This window comes from Trachemys scripta, chromosome 17 (assembly GCF_013100865.1).
Source record: "Trachemys scripta elegans isolate TJP31775 chromosome 17, CAS_Tse_1.0, whole genome shotgun sequence".
In the NCBI taxonomy this organism is placed as follows: domain Eukaryota; kingdom Metazoa; phylum Chordata; order Testudines; family Emydidae; genus Trachemys; species Trachemys scripta.
The window spans coordinates 897,607-910,472 of NC_048314.1; the positions used below are offsets into that span (position 1 = coordinate 897,607).

The window sequence follows — 12,866 nt, forward strand, 5'->3', positions numbered from 1 at the left end:
CCACATCTTGAATACTGCGTACAGATGTGGTCTCATCTCAAAAAAGATATACTGGCACTAGAAAAGGTTCAGAGAAGGGCAACTAAAATGATTAGGGGTTTGGAGAGGGTCCCATATGAGGAGAGATTAAAGAGACTAGCACTTTTCAGCTTGGAAAAGAGGAGACTAAGGGGGGATATGATAGAGGTATATAAAATCATGAGTGATGTGGAGAAAGTAGATAAGGAAAAGTTATTTACTTATTCCCATAATAAAAGAACTAGGGGTCACCAAATGAAATTAATAGGCAGCAGGTTTAAAACAAATAAAAGGAAGTTCTTCACACAGTGCATAGTCAACTTGTGGAACTCCTTGCCTGAGGAGGTTGTGAAGGCTAGGACTATAACAGCATTTAAAAGAGAACTGGATAAATTCATGGAGGTTAAGTCCATTAATGAGTTGGGGGGCAGGTCCCGTGTCGTAGCGCAGCAGCTCCAGGGGGTGACAGCAGTGAGTTGAGGGACAGGTCCCCGGTGACCCCTGGGCAGCAGTGAGTTGGGGGGCAGGTCCCCGGTGTCCCTGGGCAGCAACTTCAGGGGGTGACCCGGGCAGCAGTGAGTTGGGGGACAGGTCCCCGGTGACCCCAGGCAACAGTGAGTTGGGGGACAGGTCCCCAGTGACCCCGGGCAGCAGCTCCAGGGGGTGACCCCAGGCAGCAGTGAATTGTGGGGCAGGTCCCCGGTGTCCCCGGGCAGCAGCTCCAGGGGGTGACCCCGGGGCAGCAGTGAGTTTGGNTCGGGCAGCAGTGAGTTGGGGGACAGGTCCCCGGTGACCCCAGGCAGTAGTGAGTTGGGGGGCAGGTCCCTGGTGTCGCCGGACAGCAGCTCCAGGCGGTGACCCCGGGCAGCAGTGAGTTGGGGGACAGGTCCCCGGTGGCCCCACGCAGCAGTGAGTTGGGGGGGTGAGCAGGGCAGGAACGAGCTGGGGCTCTGGGGGAGGTCCCCGGGACGCCCCGGGCCCGGCACCTGTTCCCGTCCCGCCCCTGCGGTGCCCAGCGCGGTGGGTGGGCCCAGCTCTCCCAGCCCGGGCCGCGCATGCCGGGGCGGCGCTGTGCGGGCGGCGCCGGGATTGTCCCGCCCCCGCCCGGCACACGGACTCCTCGCCGCTCCGGCTGCAGCTCCCGCGCCCTCCTCCCGCCGCCGCGCCCGCCCGGACCCCGCTGCGATGAGTCCCCGGCGCTGCTGAAGGATGGTGGCGGCCAGGAGAGCGCCTGTGCCCCGGCTCGGAGCCCTCCTCCTGCCCGGGATCGTCCTCGGAGCCTGCCTGCTGCGGCCCGGCGCTGGCAAACCAGGTGAGAGCCCGGCTCCCCTGCGCCAGGGTGCGGGGTCCGCGGCGCGGTGCGGGGCGAGGCTGCAGGGCACGGGGGGGGCGTTGGGCTGATTCAATGGGGAGGCTGCAGGGAGCGGGGCTGGGCGGGTGCATCCTGGTGCAGCAGGACACCGGCTGTGCAGAGGGGCGCTGGCTGTGCTCGCTTTCCTCTTGTGCGCCCTTCGTGCAAGAGAGCCGGGGGGGACCGCGAGGCGAGCCCCTGCCTCGCCCCCCGTGGGCGCAGGCTCCCATCCCCATCCCCGGGAAGGACCGGCTGGCTGGTAGACACAAATCAGAGCAGTGCTGGCTCAGCCACTTACCCCCATCGCCTGCCCTCAGCGGAGGAGGGAGGTGCTTTTCAGCAGGAGTCTGCATTGAACCCGGCTGGAACAGGGCTATTGTATTAACTCGTCCCTGCGCTCCCCTCTCCCCTGTGCTGTCGCACGAGCTGCGGCCTTACCCTGAAGCAGAGGAGGGCTGAAGAGCGTCTCAGAGCTGCCTGCATCTGTTCGGGACAGAAGGGTCCCTCTCTGTGGGCTATCGCTCCCCATAGGGATTCCCACGCCTGGGAACGAGGGCCAGGAACCTAACGCTCTGTTGTTCCCAGGATCGTATTATTTGTAAAGCTCCTCGTAGCCGTGGGAATGGCTCCCACGCCAATGGCTCCTGACTAGTAATGCACCAGCGCGGGTCAAAAAATGCCCGTGTCTGGAAAATCTGTGACCCCTTTGACTATAGGAGGATGGCTGAGAAATGGGATGGTGACCAAGTCTTGGGGTTAGCTTATTTCCTTCCCTAAAATCTTAAAGTACACGTTTAGTAATGAGCTAAATCTGAAAATAAACCTTCCCAAGCCTTGTGTTCAGTCCCTAGCGTAGAGGAGAGGAGATTGTGCTTACACAGCTGGGACGTAGTACGCCAGTGAACCTAGCTGCTTCTGTCTCTGTATACGTGTGGATCTCTTCAGAGAACCAGGAAAGCTCCTGGCGAAACAGATGTTTGCATAGCTGTGTGTGACCAGGAAGACATGGCTGTTAATGGACAGCATAAAGAACGTTTAAGTTAATATAAAACACAAGCCGTGTGAATTTTAATCTGAATAGTTTAGGGCTTCTGAATGTTTGACCAGTGTTTGTCCAGGAGCCTCCCTGAGAGGACCATCCAGCGCGTTGTTGACATGGCAAAACTCCTTCAGATCTGTAATAAGATTTCAGATGTAACCAGTGACATAATATTGCTAGCCTCCACACGGCTCACATGGGAACAGGAGGCCAATATTATCCTCTGCAGGTTAACTAAAAACTTGTGAATTTACCAGTATAAATTGGTAGGACTTCTTAAAAATCAGGTTAGTTTACACAGGAAAAACTGTATGCTCATTCCTGAGATAGGGGCTGTGTGTGTGTGTGTAACGTGTTTGGGGAAGAATCTGGGTTTATACAAAAGTTGTTGTGTCCTCGCCAGTGTTGCATATGGATCGGTTTCTGACATCCTTAAGTTGACTAGAACCTGACTCTGAGTTGTGGACTAAGGTACTATCCAGCAGGAAGAAGGGTGGCAGAATCTGACCCTCCAGGGATATGTCTACACAGCCCATGGCAGTGAGCCTCCCAGCCGGGGTCTATGGACTCAGGTTAACGGGGCTTGTGCTAGCGCTCTACAAATAGCTCTGTAGACCGGGCTTTGGAGTTGTGGCTCAGGCTGGAACTCGGTCTCTTGACGCCTACGGAGAGGGACTAGCCGCAACTTTAAAGCTCTGTCTACACAGCTCTTTGTAGCGTGCAAGCCCAAGTCCGTCAGCCTGGGCTGGGAGGCTCGCTGCTGTGGCGGGGTAGATGTACACTTCGGGGATGTCTACACTGCAGTTAGACCCCTGGGGCTGGCCAGTGCCAGCTGACTCGGGCTCGGAGGGCTCAGGCCGTAGGGCCGTTGAATTGCAGTGTAGACGGCTTTCTTCCTTTCCCACCGTTTTCTTATTGCGCAGAGGCCAGGACAGTGCCTCACGGTGCGCTGGTCGTTATGAAGTGGGCTAGTGTAGCAATGGAATGGCTAGTGACTTTCCCTATGGGTTTGATCCTTTCTATTTATCCTCACATGCTGGACCTTACTCCTTCCTGGAATCCCAATGACCTAACTGGGATTCCTCAATGGAGGAAGTGTCCATGCATGCAGGATCAGACCCTGCAGCCCTCCAGCTAAGCTTTCAATGCGTAGAAGGTGACTTATGCAGAGGGAGAATAAATACACAGTAATCATGTCGAAGTTATTTCTCACAGGCTTTGTAAGCCATGCCTTTGATCATTTAATAAAAAGCCGAGTTCTCCGTTCGTAACGTGTTCAGGTAGGCAGGAGTCACCGGCAATTAGTGCTATTGGCTGTAAATCTTTACACTTGGGTGGTTGTGTTTGCTGAACTATTATAAGATGCTTGTACCCATGGATCTATTTTCAGACTAGTGGGAGAGTATTGATCCCGCACTGGGGCAGATCCTGGAGCTGGGAGGAGCCTGACAGCATAGCCTGTAACGTAGCTTTGTTTAAAGCTGTGCACAAAAATTGCTCATCCACCCTGTGTTATGACAACTGATCGAGAACAAAATATGTACTCAAAAAAAAAAATACTCCCTGAAATTACTCACCTTGAGAGAGTAGAATTGTCAGCGACAACGATTAAAAGGTTTCCCCCGTTTTCCTCTTAAAGAAATGAAGTGGACTTTTTGCCCAAGATCGTAACCTCTGCTGTCATCTTTCAGCAGTGGCAAGTTGGGTGAAGGAGCTTGTTTTGTAGGATTTGAAGTTCGGGTGTGTGCTGTGTTCATTTGCAAAAACCCCAGTGGCTGATTTCTAGGCTGTGGCACAGTGCATAGGAATAGAATAAAAAATAGATCGGTAGTTGCAGAGCCTTGGCTCTGAATTGCAGAGTGTATTAATGCACACACAGCAGCCCTGGGAGAGCTACTTCAGTTCCAAGAGTGAATGTAGTTTGTCTGTGGAAGTGCTGATTTCTGTGGCTTAGGTAGGTTGCTTGTCAGTCACATGCCAAACCTGTACAGGATGTTTGTAATTTCTGGCTAATATTGACGACGAAAAGTCAACACAAAGGCAGTGCCCTGGGTTTATGAGACACAGAATTTTTACAGTGGAATCAGGGCTGGCGTTCGAGGGTAGCAAGCAGAGCCTCATGCAGAGGCAATGCGTGTGGGGGGACGTGCGGGGTCACGTGCTTCCCCCCCTCCCTCCCCCGGGGATTTGCTGCTTGGCTTGTACTGAGCACGCTCACACGGGTTGAGATGCTCAGTTATACTGCTGAAGCCGGATGCCCTCACTCTGCCCCCTTCCCACTATCGGCAGGCACGGGTCATCTCTGGCCCCATGCCACAGGGGCCCTGCAAAGCTAAGTTATGCGTGGCGGGGCTCAGGCTTTGGCTTCAGCGGGGTGGGGGCCCGCTCCTTAGTTACTGCCGTGGGCCCCAGCGAGGCTAACGCCGGCCCGGAGCGGAATGTAAGCAGTTTGTCTCATTATCAGTAGAAAGTACATAAAAAGCTTTCTTCTTATCCAGGGAGTGCCCACTGACGTTTCACAGTGCCAGTGCGTTCCTGTCGGATCTTCAATACTGTGTCTTAAGTGACCCATAATTGTCCTGTCTCGTCGTTCTGTGCTGGAGGGATGGGTACTATCCTGCAGAGACGTGCGGGGAAGCAGTAATGGCATAGTTGAGTGTGGGTGGACGGATGGATGGATGGTAAAGGAGAGAATAAGATAGAGTGGGTCTTCAGATTTTCATCATGTTCAGGGACGATCCTTCTCAGCTGAGTTTGGAAAACTCAGAGGCCCCGATTTTTAAAGGTATTTAGGTGTTGCTGTGCACAGCTTGCAATGCCTAACTGATTGAGGCGCCTGTCTCATTTTCAAAAGTGACTTAGGCTCCTAAGTGCCTAAATCCCATCAACTGTCAATGGAATTTTGGCTTTTACGTGCATCAATCCCTTAAAAAATATGAAATAAATCAGTTCGGTGTTGCAACACTGAATGCAGCAATGCCTAAATACTTGTAAAAATCTAGCCCTAACTCTCCCAGCCAAAGGATGATCTGAAGAATGGGAGAGAGAATGCTGGAGGATACATCCTCTCCAGTGTCTTGGCTGCTATCCAGAGCTTTCTCCCAGTAGCAGATGTAATTCCAGTCTGTTTCTCCCTAGCCCTCAGGTTTTGGAATAGCCGTATTGAAACTGGCCAGTGTTTGGGGGGAGGGGGAAGGGTCTGCTCAGGTGCTCTCTAAGTTAAGATGTAGTGTTTTCAAAAAACCTCATGAATAGATTATCAACGGAGAGTAAAATTCAGAGGGTTAGTGTGCAGCCTGATCAGCGCAGCAGAAAATGAGGATTAAACAGAAACGTGTTTCTCCGAAACTGCCTGCTGAGGCCTGGTTGTTTTGCCAATTTCTGAGCTTCTGCTGAACAACAAACATGGAACTCCTTTCTAATAGCGCACAGCATGTGTGGAGGGACTTGTCTTCCAAATGACAAAGGAACACAGTACTCCGGTATCCTTCACTTTCCTTGGAGACGGTTCTTTAGGGATTTGATTAGCACAAACCACGAACAAATGCAAGTGTCGTAGGGTTGATTAATTTCAGGTACTTCTGCATAAGTTTCCCCTCCCCCCCAGGTGATTTAAAACAACTTAACTTCTAAACTGCCACTGGGAGCAGCACTCTGAATCGGACATTTCATTCTTGGGCGGGGTTTCAGGTAACAGGTGCCTCCCATGTTTGCTTTAGGGCATGGCTGGCTGGCTGCCTGTAGTATCCAGATTAGTTCTGTAATAGGTACAACATGTGAATGTGCAGGGGATGGGGGATGCAGTCAGAACTAAATGGGAACTCAATCCTGCTGCTATCCTTCCAGATGTGCTGGGGAGGGGAAATCATGCCTGTTTTGGGACAGAGAGTGGTTGCCCGCCGTGATTTGGTTCACTCAATGCAACGTTCATGAGAGTGAATGGAGGGGGGGTTAATGTTTTAGGGGCCAGATCAATCTGTGTTTGGGCCATTTTCCAATAATGGGAAGAGAGGGTCCTGTTGACAGGAAATCGGTGTTACTCAGTGGAATGCATGTTGCGGTACAGGGGAATATGGAAGACCCAGGATTGCGTTTGCAGAGTTTGTGGGACTGTTCTTGTAAAGACACCTTGACTGACCTACAAGAACCTCTCCCTGATGTTAAAGCACCAGAGAAAGGGAAAAAAGGCCTGGCCTTTATTCTGTGTAATCTGCCCTCTTGTATCAGGTGTGTCACTTGTGTGTATAGTGAGGGTGAGCCAGACTACTGCAGCTCTGAGCCATGCCCTCTGCCTCCTGGGATGTGCTACCCTGATTCAGCCTGTGATGTGTGAACTCTTCTGTGGGGGAGGGGAGAAGTGAGCATTTTAAGGAGGAAAGTCTTACAATAAACATGTCTTCCCATTTTTAGACTCTGGTTTCTGTTTTTCTGCCTTACTTTTCTTGGTACCTTAATTGCAAGGGGCAAAGATGCTAATGCCAGTCCCCCCTCCCCCGATGCTTGGGGGGTGAAGGTCAGGTTCTGTCATTGAGGAAGATGTGTGTGTGTGGTGTGTGTGAGGAGGGGAAGACGGGCCATATGTTTAATGGACCAGGCTGGGTCTCAGGAGATCTGGGCTCACGTTCCTGGCTCTGATTCCCTGTGGCAAGTCTCTTCTCTGTGCCTCAGTGATCTGTAAAATGGGGATAATATTCCTTCCTTTAGATTGAAAGGACTTTGAGGCCAGGACTGTTCCTCTCCCCTCCTCCACCTCATGGGGGGTTTGAGAATAAATACATTAAAGATTGTGAGATGCTCAGATACTGTGGTGCTGGGGGCCATCTAAGTGCCTGTAACTAGTGAGAAGAGCCTTGGGGCTGTTGGTCCTCCCCAGTGAGAGGGTTGTGCATTCGGCAAAGCCGGCTGTTGTCAGCAGGAACTTACAATGGGATCCCTGGCTGTGCCTGGCTGTTGGGCGAGAGCTCAGAGTGGGTGCCTGGGAGTGGGGAGATTGAAAACCCGAGACTCCCTCCTGAGGGGAGATCACTGTGGTGGACTTCCAACCCCCAGGAACCATAGCGATTTGAAACCGTAGCCTCAGCACTGGACTCTGCCAGCCACTTACTGGGGTGAGCAGAAAGGGAGGAAGAAATTAAGGTTTGTGCTCCTTTTTTGGCTGTTCTGACACGTGTGTCTCAAAAGAGGCTTTTATCCTGTTTACATTACAAATTCAGATGTTGCCTGACCTGTTTTCCTGGAACCATTCATGGAGTGCAGGTAAGGTCATGGCATCAGACATCCTGCAGGGGTAACTTGATTGATGGGGAAGAGACATTTTTAGACTCTTTGTTGTTGGTAACATCTATTGAACTTAAACTCCTGAGAAAGAGTTAGGAGAGAATCCGAAGATTTGAAGCCCTGTCCCTTCTACCATGGTTGGGAGTTCGCAATCCATACCCGGCCATCTCGTAAGTCATTCAGCAAAACCAGACTTGGCCTTGCTGGGCTTTTTAAAGTAAAAAACAAGCAAAAAGGGGGGGGAGGGAATTGCAGTCCTGGCTTAATACTGACATCAGAAGTGTTAAAAGCCAAAGTTCGTAGCTCTGTGGAGTCCTAATAGGTTAAAAGACTTGTAGTAAATAAGGCTGAAATGAATTGCTCCTCTTTTTGCCCTATAGGGAGCGCTTCGTTGCTCATTCCACAGTTCGTCAGTCTAGGTGCGTTCACAATTACCCTGCTAGGCAATAAAGCGGTTTTCAGAAAATAACTCACTGTGACTTGCAAGCTGAGCAAACGTGAGAAAGACTTGATCTGAGCACCGCATGCCTGTGTGTAGGGGGCTGCTCTTCCCACGACTCCTTTGCATCCAAGAAGCCGTGCATAGAGGAGACACTCCAGTCAGGCTCTGTTAGGATGGAGTCAAAGAGCTGGGTTTCTCCATGCTTTTCATTGGCTTTTTAGTCTGCAGGGGAAGCTGATCCGGAGCTAGGACTGTGAAATTAGAGTGATTTGAGAGTGGCTCTTAAGAGAGCTGCAGGGATCACACAGACAGGCAGGCTCCAAGGTGTAATTATTGCCAGCTATAATTCATGGTTAACCCTTTGCTGCTCGTGCCATTCTGGCTACAGTCCAGCAAGTTCCCTGGCAGAGGAAGGGAGTAAGTGGACATCTGTACAACCTAACTCTTCATTCCTCCTCATAGGTTACCTTGGAGACATGACACCTTGAAACTAATACCACACTGAACCGCAACGGGCTAATGGTACAGGCTATGGGACTAGCAACTAGGTCACTGGCCTGCGAGTCAGGAGAGATCTGGGTTCTATTCCTGCTTGGCCTCTGACCACTGGTGCACCTTGGCCAGGTCATTTCCCCTCTCTGTGCCTCGGTTTCACTCCTTACCCCATGTCTGTCTAGTGTGTTCAGATAGAAGGAGCAAGTCCCTGCCCCAAAGAGCTTACAATACACTTGTACAGGGTTCGCTGTTTACATTTTTTAAGTAATTATTTTATTTGTGCTTATTAAGGCAAAATTGCAATAAAATGTTAACGTTCTACATAGGACATAATCTGATCCCAGTTAAGTTAATGTTCAAAGAACCTGCCTAAAGATTCTGGTTTCCTGGCAAGGGAGCCCACCTCCTCTGAGCGCACTGACCACTTTTCTAAATACCTATCCTTTTTTTGGTGCTTCTTTTGTGTACGAACTTGGTGTGAAAGATTTCCCTTTACAAGGACAGTCCATATTTTACTATCCCACAATTCCATAGGAAGAGAGAGTCACATCTTTCTAGTAATATGCAATACAGCGTTTTGCTGCTAACAATTAATTAGTCGTTCTGTTTAAAATTGAGATCCTTTACTGGACCATTAAGGAAGGGTGTCATAGAAATTTCTGTCTGTTCCAGCTGAGGAATAAGGAGAGACGGACACAGCTAATCAAGCAAGGAGCCCCGGGAGGGGCGATCCGTTTATTTCAATTGCAATTGGGTTCGAGCTCATAAGTCAGCAAGAACAAAGAAAACACTTCCACCAAAGCATCATATGCAGTTGACTATGATAATCTATCGCTCTATGATTGGCCAAAATTTGCCATCATTACCATACATAATTAGCAAGCTACATGTATCTGCCCCTCTTATGACCCCTTATTGTTCATCTACTTGCCCCCTCCTCCTTGCTTATTTTGCAAACCAAGCAGTTAGGTATCTACAGGATGCAGGCACAGACCGTTCCATTGTCTCCAGGTTTGGAGTTTGGCTACATTTCCTCTTGAAGGAACTTCCTGAGTTAAGACAACCCATCGCTGATGTTTTCCCTTCTCCTTTCTCCCATGTGTACGTGACAAATTTGCCCCCTGGCAGTTAAGCAGAATAATTTTATATCAATTTCCCCCCTTTGATCATGACCCATATAATGGGCTCATGATCACACTTTTACAGCAGTAGGAGTATTACAGCAAATATGTAGGGGTCAGAATATTGGCATCTGGCGTGGTTTCCACCTCTGCCAAAACCCGTCTTTCTTGTAAAGAGAGAAATATTCCCTTCAATTTGCTAGTTGCCGTAGCACATTCAGACATTATGCACATGGACCGTTTAAACACACACAAAAAAACACAATCAGTAAAATCATAACACCTCCTTTCAGGAGTCCCTTTAGCCAGCCTGTTCGGGAAGGGAACCAGGAAAATAAACCATCAAACCAATCGTGTGTCCAGCTATCTTCATCAGACCTGTCTCGGACGATGTCTCTTAAGTGGGCTGCTCTGTCAAAGGTGTCTTTACAGGTGTCATTCACAAATACACAACGCTCTGGGCCTATAAGGGCACAAGTTCCTCCTGGAGCTGCTAAAAGAATATCTAAAGCTATATGATTTTGTAAAGCTAACTGTCTAAGTTGCTTAAGCTCAGTGGCTTGACTTGTAACTATGGTAGCAGTTTCATTAGCCATAATTATAAAATACCCTGGAGTCTTATAACCCTTCTCCTAAGTCTGCGATTATTAGGGAATGTTGCCCACGTCATTGGTTCAAGGGCTGCATCCTCTTCAGCTTGAGGTTTGCTAGTGTCCCTTACATTTCTAATCTTGCCTCCATGTAATTGCTTCACAGTACGAGTGGGGGTAACAACCAGGCAAGATAACAAGAACCTGAGAAGTGTTCTAGAAGGGTATGATAGGCTTTATTCCCAAACACCCAGTAAGAACCGAACCTTGATGGAACAGGGCCAGGAGGAGTATCCCATGTCACTCCCAATGCTTTTTGTAACAGGGATGTATAACGTCCCATAAGCCCAATAGGCCCGTGCTTTCAGGAGATGTCTCCGTCTCTACAGTTTTGCCTGCATACAGACATTTTCCATCGGAGTTTTCCCATACCATAGTGCAGCTTTCATAGCAGACACTATTGGCGCAGACACCCTTGTGGTTAATGTCGTCAGTGGTGTCAAAACAATAAACAAGGGGAGTGACCCACTCTCCATCACCACCCGGGCCCACATAGTATTTGCAAGTACTGTTCCCTAAAAACAGGCCTAGCCCATTTCCCAGGAGACACCACTCACCCTGCACCTTGAAGGTTAACAGATACCCGGAGTTAGGGCTTATACCTTCTTGTTGCCAAATATGAGTTGTAGCCCGATGGGGAGTAACATACACCTTAGACATCTGAAGAAGTGAGGTTTTTACCCATGAAAGCTTATGCCCAAATAAATCTGTTAGTCTTTAAGGTGCCACCAGACTCCTTGTTGTCTTTGAATGAGTAATATTCGCAGACGTCAAAGGGATAGGAAGGAAAGAAAGTCCTCATTCCGCATCGGGAGGCACCAAGGTGCACACCCAGCATGAATCATTCCCCCATTTTGGGATTCTGTTCCTCACTACATGGCTAAATCTAATGAAATTATTATGGCCATAAGAAAGGGAAGGGGAAAACAACAAAATCAACAGAGGAAACATTTTCACAATAGGTTAAAATACCAACAAATAAAAGAAAAAAGAGCAATAAACGCTATTCCAAATAATACAGTCCAATCTTCTATATCCACCGAAAACTCTGATATCAGTCGTTTAGGGCCTTGGCTGCCCTGTAGTCATCTACTTTGGGTTGGCCTTGCCGGTCGGCCAGCAAGCGTCGCTCCCTCGCTGGGGACCTTATCTAAGGGTTCCCTTTTGAGTGAATTTAAGTTTCAGTCTAGGCAAGGTCTACACCATCCACCGCTCCTCTAGTCAATCTTTCATTAGTGAAAGGTTGGGTATTTTGTTAATGTAGAAGGAGAGTAACAGCATGTGGAACTTTTACTACTCGGTGATGTCCCTGTACCAACTCTTGAGCTTTCTCAACTAACAAAGCTGCAGCAGCTAGAGCTTTAAAACATTCTACTGCTTCTCTTGCAACAGGATCCAGTAGTGCTAAAAAATAGGCCACAGGCCGTTGCTGTGATCCTAACGCTTGTGTAAGAACACCAGAGGCCACCCCCGCCCTTTCATGAACAAATAAGGTAAAAGGTTTCCTATAATCCGGGAGTCTCAAGGCAGGTGCCGATGCAAGGGCTGTCTTAATACTCTCAAAGGATTTGGTAGCATCTTTAGTCCATTTCACTGGGTCAGGTTCATCCTTAGTGGTCATCTGCACTAGTGATTTTGACATTTCCCCATACTCAGGACTCCAGGACTTACAGAATCCTGCCATGCCGAGGAACCCCCTTAACTGTCTCTTTGTCTTGGGCTGGGGTACGTTTAAAAAATGGCTCTTATTCTGTCCTGAGCAAGGCTTCTCTTTCCTGGTTTTAGTATGTGCCCTAAATATTTCACCTCCTGTGAGCAAGATTGAATCTTTGAGGGTGACACCTTGTGTCCTTTCATTGCTAAGGCACATAAAAACTCGATCGAGTCCTGCTCATTAGTCTCTTGTGTTTCTGAGCATAATAAAAGATCATCCACATACAAAAGCAACATAGACTGTCCTGGGAGAATTACATCTTGTAAATCTTTCTGCAACACAGCTGAAAATATAGCGGGGGATTCCACATACCCCTGAGGGAGACGCCCCCATGATATCTGGGATGACCCCCTAAAAATGACTCAATTAAAGGAGTCAGTCCCTCTATTGCCTCTCGTGGGAGAGGGTATTGGGAATGCGAGGGGGGCCCATATCTGTCCTAACACGTATCCGAACTGGCTTAGCTGACTTTAGTAATCCCACGTCAGTGGTTTTTTGTTCCCCATACCCAAGGTGGGACAGCATTTTCCAACTCCCTGGGGAGCATTGCTAAATATGAAGGAGTTTCGGGATTCATTAGAGCCATCAAGGGAATGACAGAGTCATTTGGCAGGCTCAAAAGAATGCCTTGGTCAGAGCAGTGAATAATAGCCCGGAGTTTGCACCGCAAATCACGTCCCAATAAACTGGTTGGTCCTTGGGTAAGTAGGAAGGCGTGTTCCTCAGACAGGGGCCCTATGTGTATGTTTAAAGGTTTGA

General features: G+C 49.2%; 1 protein-coding gene and 1 pseudogene across 1 annotated transcript in view; one reads left to right on the forward strand and one right to left on the reverse strand.

The window, feature by feature from the left end:
- The window catches only part of LOC117867167, a 658,956-nt pseudogene that overhangs the window by 34,798 nt on the left and 611,292 nt on the right, over positions 1–12,866 (reverse strand).
- NPDC1 (neural proliferation, differentiation and control 1) overlaps positions 1,109–12,866 on the forward strand; it is a 123,425-nt gene continuing 111,667 nt past the window's right edge. Inside the window, exon 1 of the mRNA XM_034751990.1 lies at positions 1,109–1,330. Coding sequence (XP_034607881.1) covers positions 1,228–1,330 — 103 coding nt within the window. The 5' untranslated portion in view covers positions 1,109–1,227. The remainder of the gene's footprint in view (positions 1,331–12,866) is intronic.